Source organism: Doryrhamphus excisus, chromosome 18 (assembly GCF_030265055.1).
Source record: "Doryrhamphus excisus isolate RoL2022-K1 chromosome 18, RoL_Dexc_1.0, whole genome shotgun sequence".
Lineage (NCBI taxonomy): Eukaryota > Metazoa > Chordata > Actinopteri > Syngnathiformes > Syngnathidae > Doryrhamphus > Doryrhamphus excisus.
The window spans coordinates 9,788,534-9,805,986 of NC_080483.1; the positions used below are offsets into that span (position 1 = coordinate 9,788,534).

General features: G+C 41.9%; 2 protein-coding genes across 3 annotated transcripts in view; one reads left to right on the forward strand and one right to left on the reverse strand.

Moving 5' to 3' along the window:
* On the forward strand, positions 1 to 12,760 carry plch2b (phospholipase C, eta 2b). The gene is made up of 20 exons (XM_058054757.1): positions 1 to 472; positions 880 to 1,026; positions 2,270 to 2,513; positions 2,624 to 2,753; positions 2,824 to 2,994; positions 4,008 to 4,101; positions 4,343 to 4,546; positions 4,611 to 4,731; positions 4,807 to 4,978; positions 6,001 to 6,117; positions 6,183 to 6,266; positions 6,338 to 6,438; positions 7,410 to 7,498; positions 7,564 to 7,749; positions 8,319 to 8,426; positions 8,810 to 8,934; positions 9,026 to 9,110; positions 9,621 to 9,767; positions 9,839 to 9,912; positions 10,646 to 12,760. The coding sequence occupies exons 1-20, from the start codon at positions 148 to 150 to the stop codon at positions 11,660 to 11,662; spliced, it is 3,741 nt and encodes a 1,246-aa protein (XP_057910740.1). The 5' UTR covers positions 1 to 147; the 3' UTR covers positions 11,663 to 12,760.
* The window catches only part of si:dkey-183j2.10 (probable glutamate receptor), a 6,541-nt gene continuing 1,343 nt past the window's right edge, over positions 12,256 to 17,453 (reverse strand). Inside the window, exons 3-11 of one of the 2 annotated variants that reach the window (XM_058054754.1) lie at positions 17,307 to 17,394; positions 16,186 to 16,217; positions 15,930 to 16,109; positions 15,337 to 15,560; positions 14,433 to 14,530; positions 14,146 to 14,363; positions 13,849 to 14,068; positions 12,782 to 13,026; positions 12,256 to 12,628 (exon numbers count right to left, since the gene is read on the reverse strand). In XM_058054754.1, coding sequence (XP_057910737.1) covers positions 12,521 to 12,628; positions 12,782 to 13,026; positions 13,849 to 14,068; positions 14,146 to 14,363; positions 14,433 to 14,530; positions 15,337 to 15,560; positions 15,930 to 16,109; positions 16,186 to 16,217; positions 17,307 to 17,394 — 1,413 coding nt within the window. In that variant the 3' untranslated portion in view covers positions 12,256 to 12,520. The remainder of the gene's footprint in view (positions 12,629 to 12,781; positions 13,027 to 13,848; positions 14,069 to 14,145; positions 14,364 to 14,432; positions 14,531 to 15,336; positions 15,561 to 15,929; positions 16,110 to 16,185; positions 16,218 to 17,306; positions 17,395 to 17,453) is intronic. The other variant, XM_058054755.1, reaches the window with a different exon arrangement.

Here is a 17,453-nt window from a genome sequence, read left to right on the forward strand (position 1 = left end):
TTAGAAGCAGTCACATGCTGCGCTCTTCTTCTCTGAGGGAACATACATGGATGACCTACGCCAGGCTGATGAGGGGGAACCCGCTCTCAGGATGAGCCACCTTCAGGACACCAAAGCTTAAGGATATTAGTGGGCATATAAGGGCTCATGGGACAGCATCCTCAAATGTCCACTTCAGGGATCAGCCCGGCGATGGCGCCTCCATCATCACCGGGGATGAGCGGAACCCCCCCGATGCAGGCTTCTCTCGCACCCAAAAAGACCACCTTTCAGTCTCTGGGTTCGCTATCGCCGGGTGTGTTCTCACCATCCAGCCCCAAGATGCCATGCAACCCCCCCAACTCCCCCACTATGTCCATCATGAGCTCACCTAAACTGTGGCAGAAAGCCTCCATCTCCAGGCTGGCGGAGGAGTTTTTCTGGATCGGCGGGAGTGTGGTCGCTCAGCCGAAATGGAGACTGGGGCAATTAGGTAAGACTTTTGGAACTTTTGGAACACCGGCAAAATTACGGAGACAATTGTTGCACTTGAAGCATAGACCAGGGAGGCCCTTGAGTCAATAATGGGCATATGGAGTAGAGACAATCCTTTAGGATTAGCCTGCATGACGAGCCAGGCTGTGTCACATGTACTTGTGTCAGATTACACACACACAAAAACACACTTTATGGAAAATAATCATTACATTGAAATAAAATTGCACTATTTTGACAACCTGATCCAGTATACCACAAGTGTCACTCATGATTAGCATGTAAATCCCAGTATGACGCAGACTATAATCTCATAATAGCATGTCCTGGCTTGCATTGCATCTACTATTATATATATATGTGTGTGTGATCCCCCACCCCCTCCCCCACCCCCTCCATCCATAGTGGAGAGGTCCATGTGCACCATGCAGATGGGAACACAGATGAGCAAACTGAAGGGAAAGAAGAAGGGCCTTGTGAGGTTTTACTACCTGGACGAGCACAGGTCCTGCATCAGGTGGCGGCCATCCAAGAAACATGACAAAGCCAAAAGTGAGCCTTCATTACTCCAACATTTCTTTCTTTCTTAGCTAAATTAATCTTGTAATTATTCTTTTGTTCCGAGGCAGCAATCATTCCCTTTACAGGGGAACACCCAACACACATAACATTAGGTACATCTAAAAGCTGTGGGGAGAAATATTTGAGGGAAAAACTTTATACTATTTATATATTTTCAATAACAAAGTAATATAATTCCAAGATTTTACATTTGTTTTCATAAAAATTGCTAATTATTTAATAATTGTGAACAATAACACATCCATTCAAGAGTCTTGAACCAGTCATGATGTGCTATACATATCACTATATTGACACTTACTATGGTACCCATTATGTCATTGGATGCTCATATCAGCTTGTACTTCGGTACAGGACAAAAAAATAAATAAATAAATAAAAAAAAACTATATTAGGAAAGCAGGAAGTGAACAAATGTAACAGTTACTCATTGTAAAAGTACCAGATGGAGGGGTAGGATTTAATAAGCTTTGCTTCTTCCTACTCCTTTTGGACATGTGGAACTGTGAACTGATTATGTGATGCATTCAATTGTAATCTGATGCATGTTCAAATGAAATAAAACCATTACCATTATTATCATTTTCTACCGCTTATCTTCATTAGGGTCACGCATATGCTGGAGCCTATCCCAGCTGTCTTAGGGCGAGAGGCGAGGTACACTCTGGAATGGAACAATAACAAATACCCCTACAAAAAAATATATTTGTATATTTTTCTCAGGGAAAAAATGGGAATGGTAATGGTTTTATTTCATTTGAACATGCATCAGATTACAATTGAATGCATCACATAATCAGTTCACAGTTCCACATGTCCAAAAGGAGTAGGAAGAAGCAAAGCTTATTAAATCCTACCCCTCCATCTGGTACTTTTACAATCAGTAACTGTTACATTTGTTCACTTCCTGCTTTCCTAATATAATTTAAGGTTTTTTTGCCACGTATCGAAGTACAAAATGATATGAGCATACAATGACATAATGGGTACCATAGTAAAAAGTTGTCATCTATCTGCTTGCTAAAATATGCTTGTTACCAAATATGGTTTCTTGCTATATAAAGCCCCCAAAATTAGATGCTAATATGAAATACCCCAAAAAAAGAAGGCTTATATAAGCTCAAATCATCACAGCATATCATAGCAATACCAAGATATCATATGAGTCAATTATTTTAAAGTGACAGCGTTGTATTTCCTCCATGGTTTCCAGTAACCATTGACTCCATCCACGAAGTGTGCGAGGGCAAAAAGTCTGAGGTCTTCAGGAGGTACGCAGACAACCGCTTTGACCCAAACTGCTGCTTCAGTATTTACTACGGTGAGCGTGTCAAGTCCCTGGACTTGGTGACCACCAATGCCGAGGAGGCACGGACATGGATCACCGGGCTGAAGTACCTCATGGCTGGCATCAGTGATGAAGACAGCCTGGCTCGAAGGCAACGCACCAGAGATCAATATCCTTCAAGCACTCCCACTTGCCACATCTAGTAGCTAAAGCTAGTTTGAAGATGTGAAAGGTTGAAGGACTAAATGGTTCTCCTGGTTCCTTAACTGCAGCTTTTAGGTGGCTACAGCAGACATTCTCTGAGGCCGACAAAAACGGCGATGGCACCTTAAGCATCGGAGAAGTTCACCAGCTGCTCCACAAGCTCAACGTCAATCTACCCAAGCAGAAAGTCAGGCAGATGTTCCAAGTAAGGCCATCTGAAGGTTGAACATCTTCTGGAAACCCCACTCAGACCCACTGTGTCTTTACCTTTGCAGGACGCAGACACGGACGAGAACCAGGGCACTTTGGGTTTTGAGGAATTCTGCTCTTTCTATAAGATGATCTCCACGCGAAGAGACCTTTATCTTCTCTTGATATCCTACAGTAATCAGAAAGAAGTCATGGATCTGCATGATCTTGCCCGCTTTTTGGAGCATGAGCAGAAGGTACAATGAAAAAATGGAGGAAGTCTACCCGGGAATTTTCCATATTCTGAGATACACTGCCTGTGTGAAAGGGAATGCCATAATTTTGGGCATGCATGTGAAGTTTAACAGCATTCACATCTATTGATATGTCGTGTTGAAAGCCGTCAAGCCTCTTTCACACAGATATCCTCCTAAATTGCGGCATCAGAAGCCCCTTTCACGCTCCTTGTAAGCTAGGAATCACATTTTGCTATAAAAGCACCAACTTTTAGCAACTATGGCAATGGTATGAGAAGTGTAACAGAGGCAGGACAGTGCCAGTATGAAAGGCACACTTCTTGTGCCTTGTTGTGTTGAAATCATTTGTTACTGTCCGACAAGTATTTTATACATCACATCCAACACTGGCCTGCATGTCATTGTTTATCTGATTCTGAATGCCACGTTGCTATGTGAAAGTGCAAACAGGAATATTATTTGTCCATGAATTGTTTGTGTAAAAGGCACAGGGGGATAAATGTAGCATTTTTGTGATAATTCTTACACATTTTCCAGCAAAATTGCCGGTACTTTTTAGTGGGATGCACCTCACAACTGATGAAACCACCAAATTCTTGTGTTGGGGCTTTTCACACTGTATATTACGGTATAAAATTTGTCTGTGAGGGTGGCTTCTGATGCAGAAATTTGGCAGGATATCTGTGTGAAATGAGTGTCATGTGTTAAGCTTCACAACCCAATACCAGAATTATAGCACTGCATGGCTCTAATTACTATCTCAGATGGTGGAAAATTGCCAGGTCCACTATTTCCAATCGAGGAAAAAGTGGAAAAATGTCGGCTCTTTTTAATTGCCAGCAGAAAAGTGCAAATCTAAGTCACCTGTGTAGAGGTTTGCTTGTCCTTGATTGGCTCATTTTGTCTTTGTCAAACGCAAGTGAGAAGGACTGTTCCTTAAAGGGTCAAAAGCATTCAGTAACTGTAACTAAATTGGTAAATGCCACAATTGATTCAAATGTTCATGTTGGCAGATGCGAGGTCTGGCCAGAGAGCACCTGGTTGACATTGTGGCCAAGTTTGAGCCGTGTCCTGAGAACCTGCAACGTATGGTCCTGGGAATAGACGGTATGAGCAAATACAGTACTCTGACTTTATCTCCAAGGCCTCTAACATGTAATGTCCCTCTGATGTACTTGTCCCTGATCCTATCCATCCTGGTCACTCCCAATGTGAACCTCAGCATCCTCATGTCTGCTACCTCCAGTTCTGCTTCCTGTCTTTTCCTCAGTGGCACTGTCTCTAGACCAAACAACATGGCTGGTCTCACCACAGTTTTGTGACGTCCATTATATTGTCCTTCCATCAGGTTTCACCAACTACATGCGAAGCCCCGGTGGGGACATCTTCAACCCGGAGCACAACCAAGTGAACCAAGATATGACACAGCCTCTGTACAACTACTTCATCGCCACATCACACAACACCTACCTGACTGGTGACCAGCTATTGTCTCAGTCCAGCGTGGAGATGTATGCTTATGTCCTCCAGGCTGGATGTCGCTGCGTGGAAGGTGATCATCTTCAACCTGCAGCAACATTTTGTCGCATTTACTCATGTCAAATGTTCTTCTGCAGTGGACTGCTGGGATGGACCAGATGGGGAGCCCATCATCCACCACGGGTACACTTTGACCTCAAAAATACTCTTCAAAGACGTCATTGAAACCATCAATAAATACGCCTTCACCAAATCACAGTATGTATTGATTCAGCTCATTAGCTAATAGAAAACAATTTGTCAGCTACAATTACCACCACAAACCCTTTGCAGGTACCCAGTCATTTTGTCCATAGAGAACCATTGCACGGTACCACAGCAGAAAAAGATGGCAGAGTACCTAAAAGAGGTATTGCAGGACAAGCTGGACCTGTCCCATGTCAACATCTATGAATGCAAGAAGTTGCCATCGCCTGAAATCCTCAAGGGCAAAATATTGGTCAAGGTGAGGCTCCTGAATATAAAACACATTGTTTTCTTTGTGGGCAGAACTTTTCTCAGTCCAAACATGTGTTGGTTTTCGAACAACAATCAATCAATCAATCATTTTGTACCGCTTTTCCTCACAAGGATAGCAGGGGGTGCTGGAGCCTATCCCAGCTGTCTTTGGGTGAGAGGCGGGGTACAGCCTGGACTGGTCGCCAGCCAATCACAGGGCACATATAGACAAACAACCATTCACACTCACATTCATACCTATGGACAACTTGGAGTCGCCAATTAACCTAGCATGTTTTTGGAATGTGGGAGGAAACCGGAGTAGCCGGAGAAAACCCACGCATGCAAACTCCACACAAATGCTAAAGCTAATTACCATTAAGAGACATCTTGAAGAAACCTCTTTTCTTGAGAAACTTCGGACTGTTCAGTCTTTACTTCCGGATCCAATTCAGGATCAAACACATATGATAAAAGCGGACATTGAATATGGATGATCATTTCTTGTACCATTTATCAATATCTATAAAGTTGGATTCGGCAGCTAGCAGCACAACTCCTAAGCACTTAGATGTGTGACCAACCACAGTGGAGTGGGCGTCTCGCCGTCGTTGGAATAAATTTAAACAGACCATTTTTGCATGAAATCCAAAGAAATACATCCGAAATAGGTGCAGATTCTGGAAGATCTAGAAAGCTTTGTGTGCTGGTTATTGTGTGTACCTGCTCTATAGGAGTCCAAAACTCAATATAAAGTCCCAAATTTTTAGAAATGGCTTTATAACCTTTTCCAGACTGATAGATGTCAATAAATCTCAGTTATGTTTTATGTTATGTTGATGATCTGAAAAATTTAAATGTGAATGGGGCAAACACTTTTTCCACACCACTATATTATTATATTATTATATTATTATATTATTATATTATTATATTATTATATTATTATATTATTATATTATTATATTATTATATATTATATATATTTATATGGTAGCTACTGTATTGTATGTGCTGGTTGTGTTTCAGGGAAAGAAGCTCCCGGCAAACATTGACCCTGATGCTGAGGAAGGAGACGTGTCTGATGAAGACACTGGGGATGAAAAGGAAGAAGATGAGGAGGAAGAAGACGAAGAGAATTCACAGGCAAGTTCATGAGTGAAATGAACAGATGAAATACAGCCGTGTACTGATCACATGACTCTTTTTAGGAGGAGAACAGCGGTTTCGCTGCACGTCAACCAAAGAAGAAGAGACGATTCGGCAGGTCAATCATGAGGAGATTCAAACGCAAGGTCCATCCTTGTTTTGCTCTTCTGGACACCCTAAGAAAGCTTTAAAAACAGGAGATGTGTTATTGTTGCAGAGGAAAAAAGGAATCCGAGTGAGGAGTCAAGGCAGGTCTGATGGAGAGTCGGACTATAGCAGCAGCAGCAGGGACAGGACACAGATTGTTTATCACCCAAAGTAAGCCAACTCTTACCGCTGCACACAAACGGTGAGCATTTATCAAAACATGAACCCATGCTATGTTGCCTGGGCTTTTATTTTACTGACAAATAAACCACATGGTGGCGCTATTATTAAACCCCACCCATTTTGAGGCCTCTAATGCAGGGGTCTCAAACACGCGGCCCGTGGGCCAAATGTGGCCCACAGGACACTAATTTGAGGCCCCCGCCTTGATATGAAAGTTTAATGTTAGTGTGACCCGCGCAAGTTTGATATGGATGCTGTATGGTATCATGTACCCAGAAAAAATTATTACGTTTGATTAATGTTCATGTTAAAGGTTAAATAACTGTTAATAGTTATCCTCCCTATCCGTGTGGAAGTGGTAAGTTTTTGGCTATTTAAGTTTAAAGGAAATAACTTGAAGGCTACCGTTTAGGTCGCTAGTTCTCTAGTTTGCGAGTTAGCATGTGTCTCAAGACCCTGCAGTTGGGCAATATGTTGTAAATAAAAAGAGTATAAATGTGACTATAGTCGTGTTTTGTCATATCTACAGGGCTCTAATAATGCTTTGTTAATTTTCATCTGAAAAAAATAATTTGTCTACCCACCAACTATATGTGGTTTCTTAAGTTTTTATTATTTGCTGTTTTATTATTATTATTATTATTATATTTATTTATTACTGATTGATTGATTTTCTTTATTCTTGATTTGTGTATTTATTTATTTTTTATCTTATTTTGTGCAGAAAAATAAAAATTAAGCTATTTGAGAACAGTAGAATGTTTTATCAGAGCTTTTATTGTAGAAAATTGGAACCAAAGCACTGAAAAAGTTTGTATATTTTTCCGTTTTTAATAAATGCATTTTTTTTTGGAAAACCTGATGCGGCCCAGCCTTGCCCAGACCCTAGCTCCAGTGGCCCCCAGGTAAATTGAGTTTGAGACCCCTTCTCTAATGTATTTTTATGATGTTCTCTGCAGAAAAAGGAAAACAATGAGGCTGTCCCGCGCTCTCTCTGACCTTGTCGAGTACACAAAATCCGTCCGAGTGCATGACATCGAGACACAAGGTACCCTCAGTTAAGGCATCTTAGGGGAATGGGAACGCTCATAGAGTCCGTTTTGTCTCTGGTAGCATTTGCCAATAGTTGGCAGGTGTCGTCGCTCAACGAGACCGTCATGAACCAGATCCTGCAGCTAAAACCCGGTCCACTGGTACGCTTCAACCAGCGCCAACTCCTCAGGGTCTACCCGTCCAACTACAGGGTGGACTCCAGCAACTTCAACCCACAGCCCTACTGGAATGCAGGATGTCACATGGGTATGACCTGTTCAATAAGTTGGGTATTATATTAGGTACAAAAATATATGCAGTGGGTGAAATACTTATATGACCCTGTACTTTGTAAGTTTGTCTGTTTACAACAAGAATAAACACAAAATTAGTAATTTATTTGTAGTTGAAGGAGACCAGGGTTCAATTCCACCCTTGGCCATCTCTGTGTGGAGTTTGCATGTTCTCCCCGTGCATGCGTGGGTTTTCTCCGGGTACTCCGGTTTCCTCCCACATTCCAAAAACATGCTAGGTTAATTGGCGACTCCAAATTGTCCATAGGTATGAATGTGAGTGTGAATGGTTGTTTGTCCCCGCCTCTCGCCCGAAGATAGCTGGGATAGGCTCCAGCATCCCCCGCGACCCTCGTGAGGAAAAAGCGGTAGAAAATGAATGAATGAATGAATTTGTAGTTGAGTCAAATCGTGAAATCTGTTTCCAGATCCTGTCCACATATTTCCAATGGGATAAAGATCCACAGGCTGTCTAGTTAGTGGACTGTTTATGTCTTTGTAAATCAAATCATTATTTCCCACACTGTGCTTTTGTTTTTTTAGTGGCCATGAACTATCAAACAGAGGGCCGCATGCTTGAACTGAACCAAGCCAAGTTCTCAACCAACGGAAACTGTGGATACATACTCAAGCCTAAAATCATGTGTAAAGGTATGTGGATATTGAACATGCGATTTGCCTTTAATGCATTACATTCATTCATTTTCTATTGCTTATCCTCACGAGGGTCTCATGGGGTGCTGGAGCCTATCCCAGCTGTCTTCGGGCGAAAGACGGGGTACACCCTGGACTGGTCGCCAGCCAATCACAGGGCACATATAGACAAACAACCATTCACACTCACATTCATACCTATGGACAATTTGGAGTCGCCAATTAACCTAGCATGTTTTTGGAATGTGGGAAGAAACCGGAGTACCCGGAGAAAACCCACGCATGCACGGGGAGAACATGCAAACTCCACACAGAGATGGCCGAGGGTGGAATTGAACCCTGGTCTGCATTGCATTTTTATACTTTTTCCTCTCTCTTAGGTGCCTTTAATCCCCACTTGGAGGATCCGCTTCCAGGACAGAAGAAGATTCAGTTAGTGCTAAAGATCATCAGTGGTCAGCAGCTTCCCAAACCCAAAGACTCCATGTTTGGAGACAGAGGAGAGGTCTGTAAAATGTATATATACTATAGTATATACGTATACTATGTTTCATGCTGTAAAGATAATTTTCTAAGACTTTTCTTACAACTTTCAGATCATTGATCCCTTTGTGGAGGTCGAGATCATCGGTCTACCCGTCGACTGTTCAAAGCAGCAAACCAGAGTGGTGGACGATAATGGTATACTTCAACATAACAATGAAGATTGTAAGCAATTGTATTTGTGGCGCCTCATATGGGTTGTGGTAAAAAAAAACAAACCCATCTATCTCAAAGTATACGCACAGTTCCCTTAAAGGTGTATACCCAATTTTGTGGTGATTGGAGTCATGACTGTAGATGAATTTCATTTCATTTTCTACCACTTATCCTCACGAGGGTCGCCAGTCAATCACAGGGCACATATAGACAAACAACCATTCACACTCACATTCATACCTATGGACAATTTGGAGTCACCAATTAACCTAGCATGTTTTTGGAATGTGGGAGGAAACCGGAGTACCCGGAGTAAACCCACACATGCACAGGGAGAACATGCAAACTCCACACAGAGATGGCCGAGGGTGGAATTGAAGTCGGGTTTTCTAGCTGTGAAGTCTGCACGCTAACCACTAGACCGCCATGCAGCCCCTGTCGATGAATGAGGAGGACAAATTGGATAATCTGTGCTTTCTACTGGTCCTCCAGGTTTCAACCCCATGTGGGAGGAAACCCTGGTATTCAACATTCTAATGCCGCAGATTGCCCTGGTGCGCTTCCAGGTTTGGGATCATGACCCCATTGGACGGGATTTCATTGGCCAGAGGACATTAGCGTTCAAAAGCATGATGCCAGGTAAATGATTAACTTCCATAATAATAACGGAATATATATAAGCATGAATTGAAATGGATTCAAACCGGTAGGTTATCGACACGTGTACTTGGAGGGAATGGCAGAGTCTTCCATCTTTGTTCATGTTTCCATCATTGATGGCAAGGTAAGGCTTACAATCACAAATCCTTTTAACTGAGATGCCATTTTTAAAACTTTTACTTAAAAAAAACTCGGATAATCACAAATACTCAAACTTTCTGATATAGTTAATCTTCAAACAGCTAAAATAATGCATAAGGCTAAAAATAACCAATTACCTAAAAATCTCATTCAATACTTCTCTACAAGAGAGGAGAAATATGATCTCAGGGAAGAACTAAATTTAAAACACTTATATGCTAGGACTACGTTAAAAAGCCATAGCATTTCAGTATGTGGAATCAAACTATGGAATGGATTGAGTAAGACCCTCAAACAATGCACAACGATGAGCCAATTCAAGAAACAATACAAGCAGTTGATGTTTGCTAAATACAAGGATGAAGAGTCTTGAACCAGTCATGATGTGCTATACATATCACTATATTGACACTTACTATGGTACCCATTATGTCATTGGATGGTCATATCACCTCGTACTTCGGTACGAGGTAATTATTAAAAAAAGAACAAAAAAACAAAAAAAAAACCTTAAACTGTATTATAGAAAGCAGGAAGTGAACAAATGTAACAGTTACTGATTGTAAAAGTACCAGATGGAGGGGTAGGATTTAATAAGCTTTGCTTCTTCCTACTCCTTTTGGACATGTGGAACTGTGAACTGATTATGTGATGCATTCAATTGTAATCTGATACATGTTCAAATGAAATAAAACCATTACCATTACCATTACCAGATAAAGCCCAGCAACGCCGTCCACGCGGCCAGAAAGCACATCCAAAAAGCAGCACAGAAGCACATGAAGGGCCACCAAAGGCAGCCATCCCTCGACTTCTCCGTCCAGTCCTCTGAAGACTGGACCTCTCTGTTTTTACGCAAGGACGCCGACTCTTTCTCTCAAGACAGCAGGAACGGAGACATGTCTCCTCTGGTTCAAGGACCAGCGGTCAGGGCTGCTATGCGCAAAGGCGCCATGAGTGAACCCATGAAACGCGCTCATAGGGTAAGAATTCACAATCCTGCGGAGACCAGGAGAAGGATCTTCAGCAAGATGTCCTCTACGGATTCAAACCCGGTGGCTCCATGCGTATTGGAAGACAGCTTTGACTTAGAAACTCCTCCATATCCAGACAGTCCAGTGGACAGTAAGTGTCCAGTTCCTGACTCTAATGAACTTCAGACTTCAGTATCTAATGACGCTGAGCCACACACATTTCGAGAAGAGCAGCCGACATTTTCTGAAACAGGAAGAATCCAAAATAATGACACAGAACCACCAGAGGAACCTCCACCTCCAATCCCTCAGTCCATACCACAACCTCCCTCACATTGGGAAGCCAAATTTCCCCCTCTTAATCCGCCTTCATCCCCTTTACGGGTTAGAAGGACTTTAGAGACCCCAGCCACCCCAAGACCTTCCACCCCGATAAGGACAAAAACCCGCTCACACAGCTGCCCCAGGAAACACAGCAGCTCCCCTCTGACTCCCACGGCGATCCGCAAGCCTTCTTCCTCCCACTGGCAGCAGACCTGGCAGCAGGTGCGGACCGTACCAAACGGTCTGTGCTTGTCTGACAGCACATCCAGCAGTGACGGCAGCTCAGACAGCCTGGAGTTAGGAACCGGGACTGTAGTGGCAGGCTCAGAGCAACACGACGGCACCTTGCAAAGGGAGATGAAGGTGCTTTTTGACAAGAAGATGAGGGAGATCCGATGTAAATCGCCACTTTTTTTTGATGACCAGGATTTGTGAGTCCGCAAGCTGGGTCTTGCGGTCTTTTTAGAGAACTGACCCCTGAGGTCCACACTGGAGTATTTGATCAAAATCTTAGTTACTTTAACCTAAGTGGCATTTCCCTGCCTTTTTTTTCCCATAAGCTGGTTTGATCAAGTCCTAAAGATGTGTTGGAGATGTGATAGGGTTCCTAAAGCTGGTTGAAATGGACGGATGACAAAAAGAACCTAGCAAAGCCATATAACAAGTCAAGTCATATAACAGAATTACATAACATTAATTCATTCATTTTCTACCGCTTTTCCTCACGAGGGTCGCGGGGGCGAGAGGCGGGGTACACCCTGGACTGGTTGCCAGCCAATCACAGGGCACATATAGACAAACAACCATTCACACTCACATTCATACCTATGGACAATTTGGAGTCACCAATTAAATGTGGGAGGAAAGCGGAGTACCCGGAGAAAACCCACGCATGTGAACTCCACACAGAGATGGCCGAGGGTGGAATTGAACCCTGGTCTCCTAGCTATGAGGTGTGTGCGCTAACCACTCTTATCTTATTACTTTGTTCAAACTACCACAAGAAGTAAAACGACAAGAAACACACTTGATAAACACTTTTAATTGAGTTCAGCATATTGTAATAATTGCATCCTGTTGCATGCTGACTGTTTACACAACGTTTTATGCATATTGCTGTTGGCTCAGTTAGAATTGTTAATTGTTTAAGAACATTTTTGTTACCTGTTATTTAGCTAACAATGTGAATATAAGTTTATTTGTAATATAAAGGTACACTAGCTCAACCTACAGTTAGCGTTTCTGTCAAATCAGAAGAAAACAAAGTTGTGTGTCAGTTTTCTCAGGATGCTTCTATGCCTTCTCTGTATCCTTATCATCAGCAGGCTCTTGAGCGTTGTTTACATTCTTGTTCCTGAAACGCAAGCTCATTTCCTCAGTCAGGACCCGGCAGAAGGCTTTCTGTGTGCAGGATGTAGTAAAATACAAAGAATTTCAACAGTATGCTGCTGAATATTAGTTCTATATGACTGCTAAGTCTGCTATTGCACTGCAAGCTCAAGTTTGTGATTAAAATCTGAGTTGTTTCTTTCAGTGATGTTATTTAGCACGTACCTTTTGCGCTGTCGCATTGCTACGACTCCTGGAGGAGAGCTCCAGGACGGCCAGCACCGCCCCCAATGTCAGGCCCAACGCAAGAACCACAAACATCCCCTTGAGACTGTGTGGCTGCACAGCTGTGGACTTGGCCTTGTCCACCATGCAGCTGCTGGCCCACCATTTACTCTGAAGATAAGCTAGCTCGCCAGCCTCGCTCAGCTGCAGGATGGCCACGCTCAGGTTTTTGAGGATTGGAGAACCTTGGAAACATATATATATATTTATTACAGCTGTCAATTGTTAAAAAAAAAAAAAAAATTATCGCGATTAATCACAGTTGCCCATAGTTAACTCGCGATTAATCGGATTTAATCACAGATAGAAATACGTTTTTATCTATAATAAGTAGGGGAAAACTATCTGATGTGCAACTACAACGATAATTACATCAAATGTTATGTAAAAGGATGTAAATTTCGGAACTTTGGGCCATTATTTAAAACAATACAGTCAGCTAGCATATTTTTGTATGACTATTTTTCTTTATTATTAGCTTATTAGCCCTTAAACTCACCCACAAATGTTCAGCAACACAAACATGTTTTGTTTATTTGTGTCAGCTCAAAATAAGATTTGTTTATTTATTTATAATGGTTTTAAATTTTAAATGTTTGTGAGTAAAAAAAGCCTATTTAGGAACATTCAGAAATAATTATTATTAATGCACCTTTTCTTCATTAAATTTACTAATAAAACTACCTAAAACACAGTAATCCTTTGTAAGATGTGAATAAATGAAAAACATTATTATTAATCAATAAATCCTATTATTATTGGGTATTTTTTGTTATACAGAAAATCATATTTTTTGGAAAATTCCTAGCAAATTTCTTTAAAATATTATAAAAATATTAAAAATATTTGTACACATTTTTGTATTTGTGTAAATGTTAAATATTTCATCTTATGTCAAATCTCCTCGGATAATTTGTCCTCATATATGATATTTTGTTGAAAATCATTCTAGATGAGGATCAAACTTTTCTCTTCAGAGTGTTCATGTGAATGTTAACGAGCCTCACCAAGCGTTGCGGCGATGCTGTATCCCCTCATACCGACCACTTCATGTGCTCTGACCAGGTCACAATGACGCGCCACCGCCAAGTCGAGAGAGACGGACTCTCCTATGAAGGCAAAGTTGCCCTCATTTGCTCGCTGGATGCCTTCATCCATGGTCAAAACATAACTTTTACTTCTCTCCATGTGTTCATAGATCCTACGGTACACTGGGTTGTCAGAATTCTGTCCGAAAGAAAAAAGCAAGATAGATGAAAAACAAGCAGGGAAGAAGATGGTAGTATAAGTTTATCAAAACACACCTTGAAGAAAGCCAAAGTGGAGGAGCCACTCAGGCATCCATACTGGATCACATCCTGATTGGCCAAGTCCTGGAATCCTTTCACCGTCAGCTGAGTGGACTCGGGACTCTTTGACGAGCTGAGGTTGGAGAAATAACAAGCCAGGATGACCACGGTGAATAACCACCAGCTGCAGCAGATAACTCGGCCCGAGAGTGCTCGGGGGTGCGGACCGGCGCCTGGCAAAACAAAATAATGAGGTGTCAAATGCAGAGAAAGACACAAAAATGTCAGCTTTGACGTCTCACCTTGCAGAGTCAGCGCTCCAACAGCGTACCACAAACTGTACGGAAGACTGAAGATGTTCTCTTCGGTCTGAGGACGACTCCACTCACATGGGCTGACTCTGGTAAAAAAACAAGTCCACCATCACTAGCCCCTTTCACACAAAGATCACACCAAATTGCTAAACAGTCTACCCACCATTTATCCAGCAGTGCTTTTCACACAGAACCCAACAAAGTGTCTCTTATTACTATAATTTCCAATTATTGTGGAGCCTCAAAATGTTAAAGAAAAACATGCTTCAAAAAATTACACAAAACACCTAATAACTGGACTTTTAATTTTAATAATGAACTGGAGTGCATTAGAAATCATAGCTCTCTTTGACCACATGTACATTTATTAACAATGATATTAGACAACACACCAGTAACAGAAGCAATGTTGTAAGAGCACAAAGACAAACTGCCCAACCAGCAGAAATAGTGCTGATGAACAACAGTAGAACAACTAATAATAATAATAAGATAAACTAATATTTTACAGTGCATGCAGAGAAGGATAAAGCTACTCAATACTGACCTCTTGTGAAACTTCAAATGCAGCTACTGCCATATTGTGGAGTTAAAACAAAGGAGGTTTCTTGCAGTCGTTGCTGTTAACGTCAATGTTGTCTAACCTAATGCTAATTAGATACCCCGATGGCTATTTACTTCTGAAGAAAGTACTAGTGACTATGGCTAGTGGCTATGGGAGACTTTAAAGTGTTGGATTTGGCTACATTTGAACTCTTATCCATTACAGAGGAAAGAAATGATAAATAGAAATGAAGAAAATGCACCTGGAAACATTGAAAGAGAGAGTTTGACCCTGTAACAGATCATTTCCATTATATTTGCTATTGCAACACAGTGTTTCTCCACCCACCTGGATACTAGTGAGAGGCAAGCAGCAGTTGCCAGGTAAGCAACAACGATGCCAGCCCACGTCTTGGCTGAAAAGGGGGTGAGGAAATCAAAGAATCCCGTTTCCTCTGAGATGTCCTTCCTCATCAGGATGCTTATTCCCGTCTGCATGAAGGGTTTGGTCATCCCTACCACCTTCTCCCGAGCCGCCGTGAGCGTCAGCGGTGCAATGGCGAGGTCCGCCTCCTGCCAAAGATGAAGCCTTATTCATCTATCCATTCATTTTCTATGACACTTATCCACACTAGGGTCGCTGGGGTGCTGGAGCCTATCCCAGCTGTCTTCGGGTGAGAGGCGGGGTACACACTGGACTGGTCGCCAGCCAATCACAGGGCACATATAGACAAACAACCATTCACACTCACATTCATACCTATGGACAATTTGGAGTCGCCAATTAACCTAGCATCTCCCGGAGAAAACCCACAGGAAGAACATGCTCAGGCCGAGATTCGAAACCAGGTCTTCCTGATCTCCTGACTGTGTGGCCAACATGCTAACCACTAATACACCGTGCCACAGCTAATTTATTGATGTTGTTCATTCTGTTCTTACCCCTCTCACGACTTCGCCGACCATCCCGTTCCAGTTTCCGTTATCATCCTGCCTGCCGTAAGAGCCATCTTTGACCAGGTGCACTTTGTACTTGAAGCCCACTTTCTTGGCTACTTCAGACAGCAGGTCCATGCAGAAGCCCTCCAGCTGGGAGCCTTTGGACATTGTGTAAGGCTCTTGCTATACAGTCAAAGGTATGGTTCTGTTAAAGGTAATTAATTGTGGATGCATCGTTATCAATGACATGAATACTTACAAATATTGTTGTAATCCTCAACTCTTTTTGTGCTAAGGTTAGGGGAGAAATGCAAAAGGAACATGAAGTTAGAATGATGACTTGTAGTAAATCTCTCACATATACAATAGGCTATATCAGGAATGCGCAAACTATACCCAGGGGCAACTTACATTTCAATCCGGTAAGCCAGTTGCTTCCAAAGTATTTTAATATGTTTAAATATTAAACATACAAGATGGCAACATGACTTGCAAACAGTTAAGAGTCAATCTAAGACAATTTAGCATGGTTTAAGTCGCTTTTTATATGCAGCCATCCGGACAGGTATCTCACCCATGGTGCCAACAAAAACAAGTCAACAAATATTTCCCTTTAAAGGGCAAAATTATAATACCTCATTGGTAGTACACAAAATGTTGCATCAATCTATTTAAATAAGAATTTATAGGAGCTTATTTTATCTATAGTCAAATGCCAGGAATAAACTATTAGCAAAAACAACAAGGCAAAACATCCCTAATGGCTCATGTCCATCCTAAATTTAACTACATAAAAGATTCCTTTGTGCGTTTGACTTGAGGTGGACAAGTCTTTTTCTTCCGGCCACGCTTGTCTCAAAACACTTTTTAGTTTGGCAGTCGTCAATGGCATGGCACTGTGAGACCAAGGAGGCCAGTCAAAGAGTATCAAAAGCATTGATTCAGGCCAAGGCCTCGGGAGGGGATGCATCACCTTAGGGGGGGGGCAACCGTAACAACCATCAGATCCTCCTTTTGAAAAGATGACACGTATACAAGCATTTCCAACCCTTGTCACTCGGAAACACACTGGTTCTTTGTGTGTGTATGCCCCACGGAGATGATTTATTACTATTTTTGCATGGAAGTCAACTGGGTTTCTGCTTCTTTGTCCATCTCAGCAGTTGGACAGGATGTGGAGGGAGAGTTTGATTCAGAGTTGAGCTGACAGATTATGTATTTATATACTGTCAAGGCAGTGAAAACACAGAGGGAGTTTGGCAACAGAGAAGAGGAAGTTGACCCGGTCACATTTTGACATGGTTGGATAAAAAAACAACAACATTTTGTGTAAAGAAAAATGTTTTTAGTAATTTTACATTATTTATACAGCGTCCTTACCTGCAGTACATGTTCTTATGCTGAAGAAGAGTCCAACAGAGAATAAAAAGAAGCCAAACAACATCTTGATTAGTTGACTTTGCCTACACTGTGGATTAAAAAAAACAAGGAGTGGTCGTCACATGGCTAACATAGACTTTTCAATTA

Excerpts from the sequence above, each read along its gene's own strand:
- plch2b (XM_058054757.1), top strand. The coding sequence starts at position 148 with ATGGGACAGCATCCTCAAATGTCCACTTCAGGGATCAGCCCGGCGATG. Across the intron at positions 2,514-2,623 it reads AGGCAACGCACCAGAGATCA|GTGGCTACAGCAGACATTCT; the intron begins ATATCCTTCAAG and ends TGCAGCTTTTAG. Across the intron at positions 4,102-4,342 it reads TATGGTCCTGGGAATAGACG|GTTTCACCAACTACATGCGA; the intron begins GTATGAGCAAAT and ends TCCTTCCATCAG.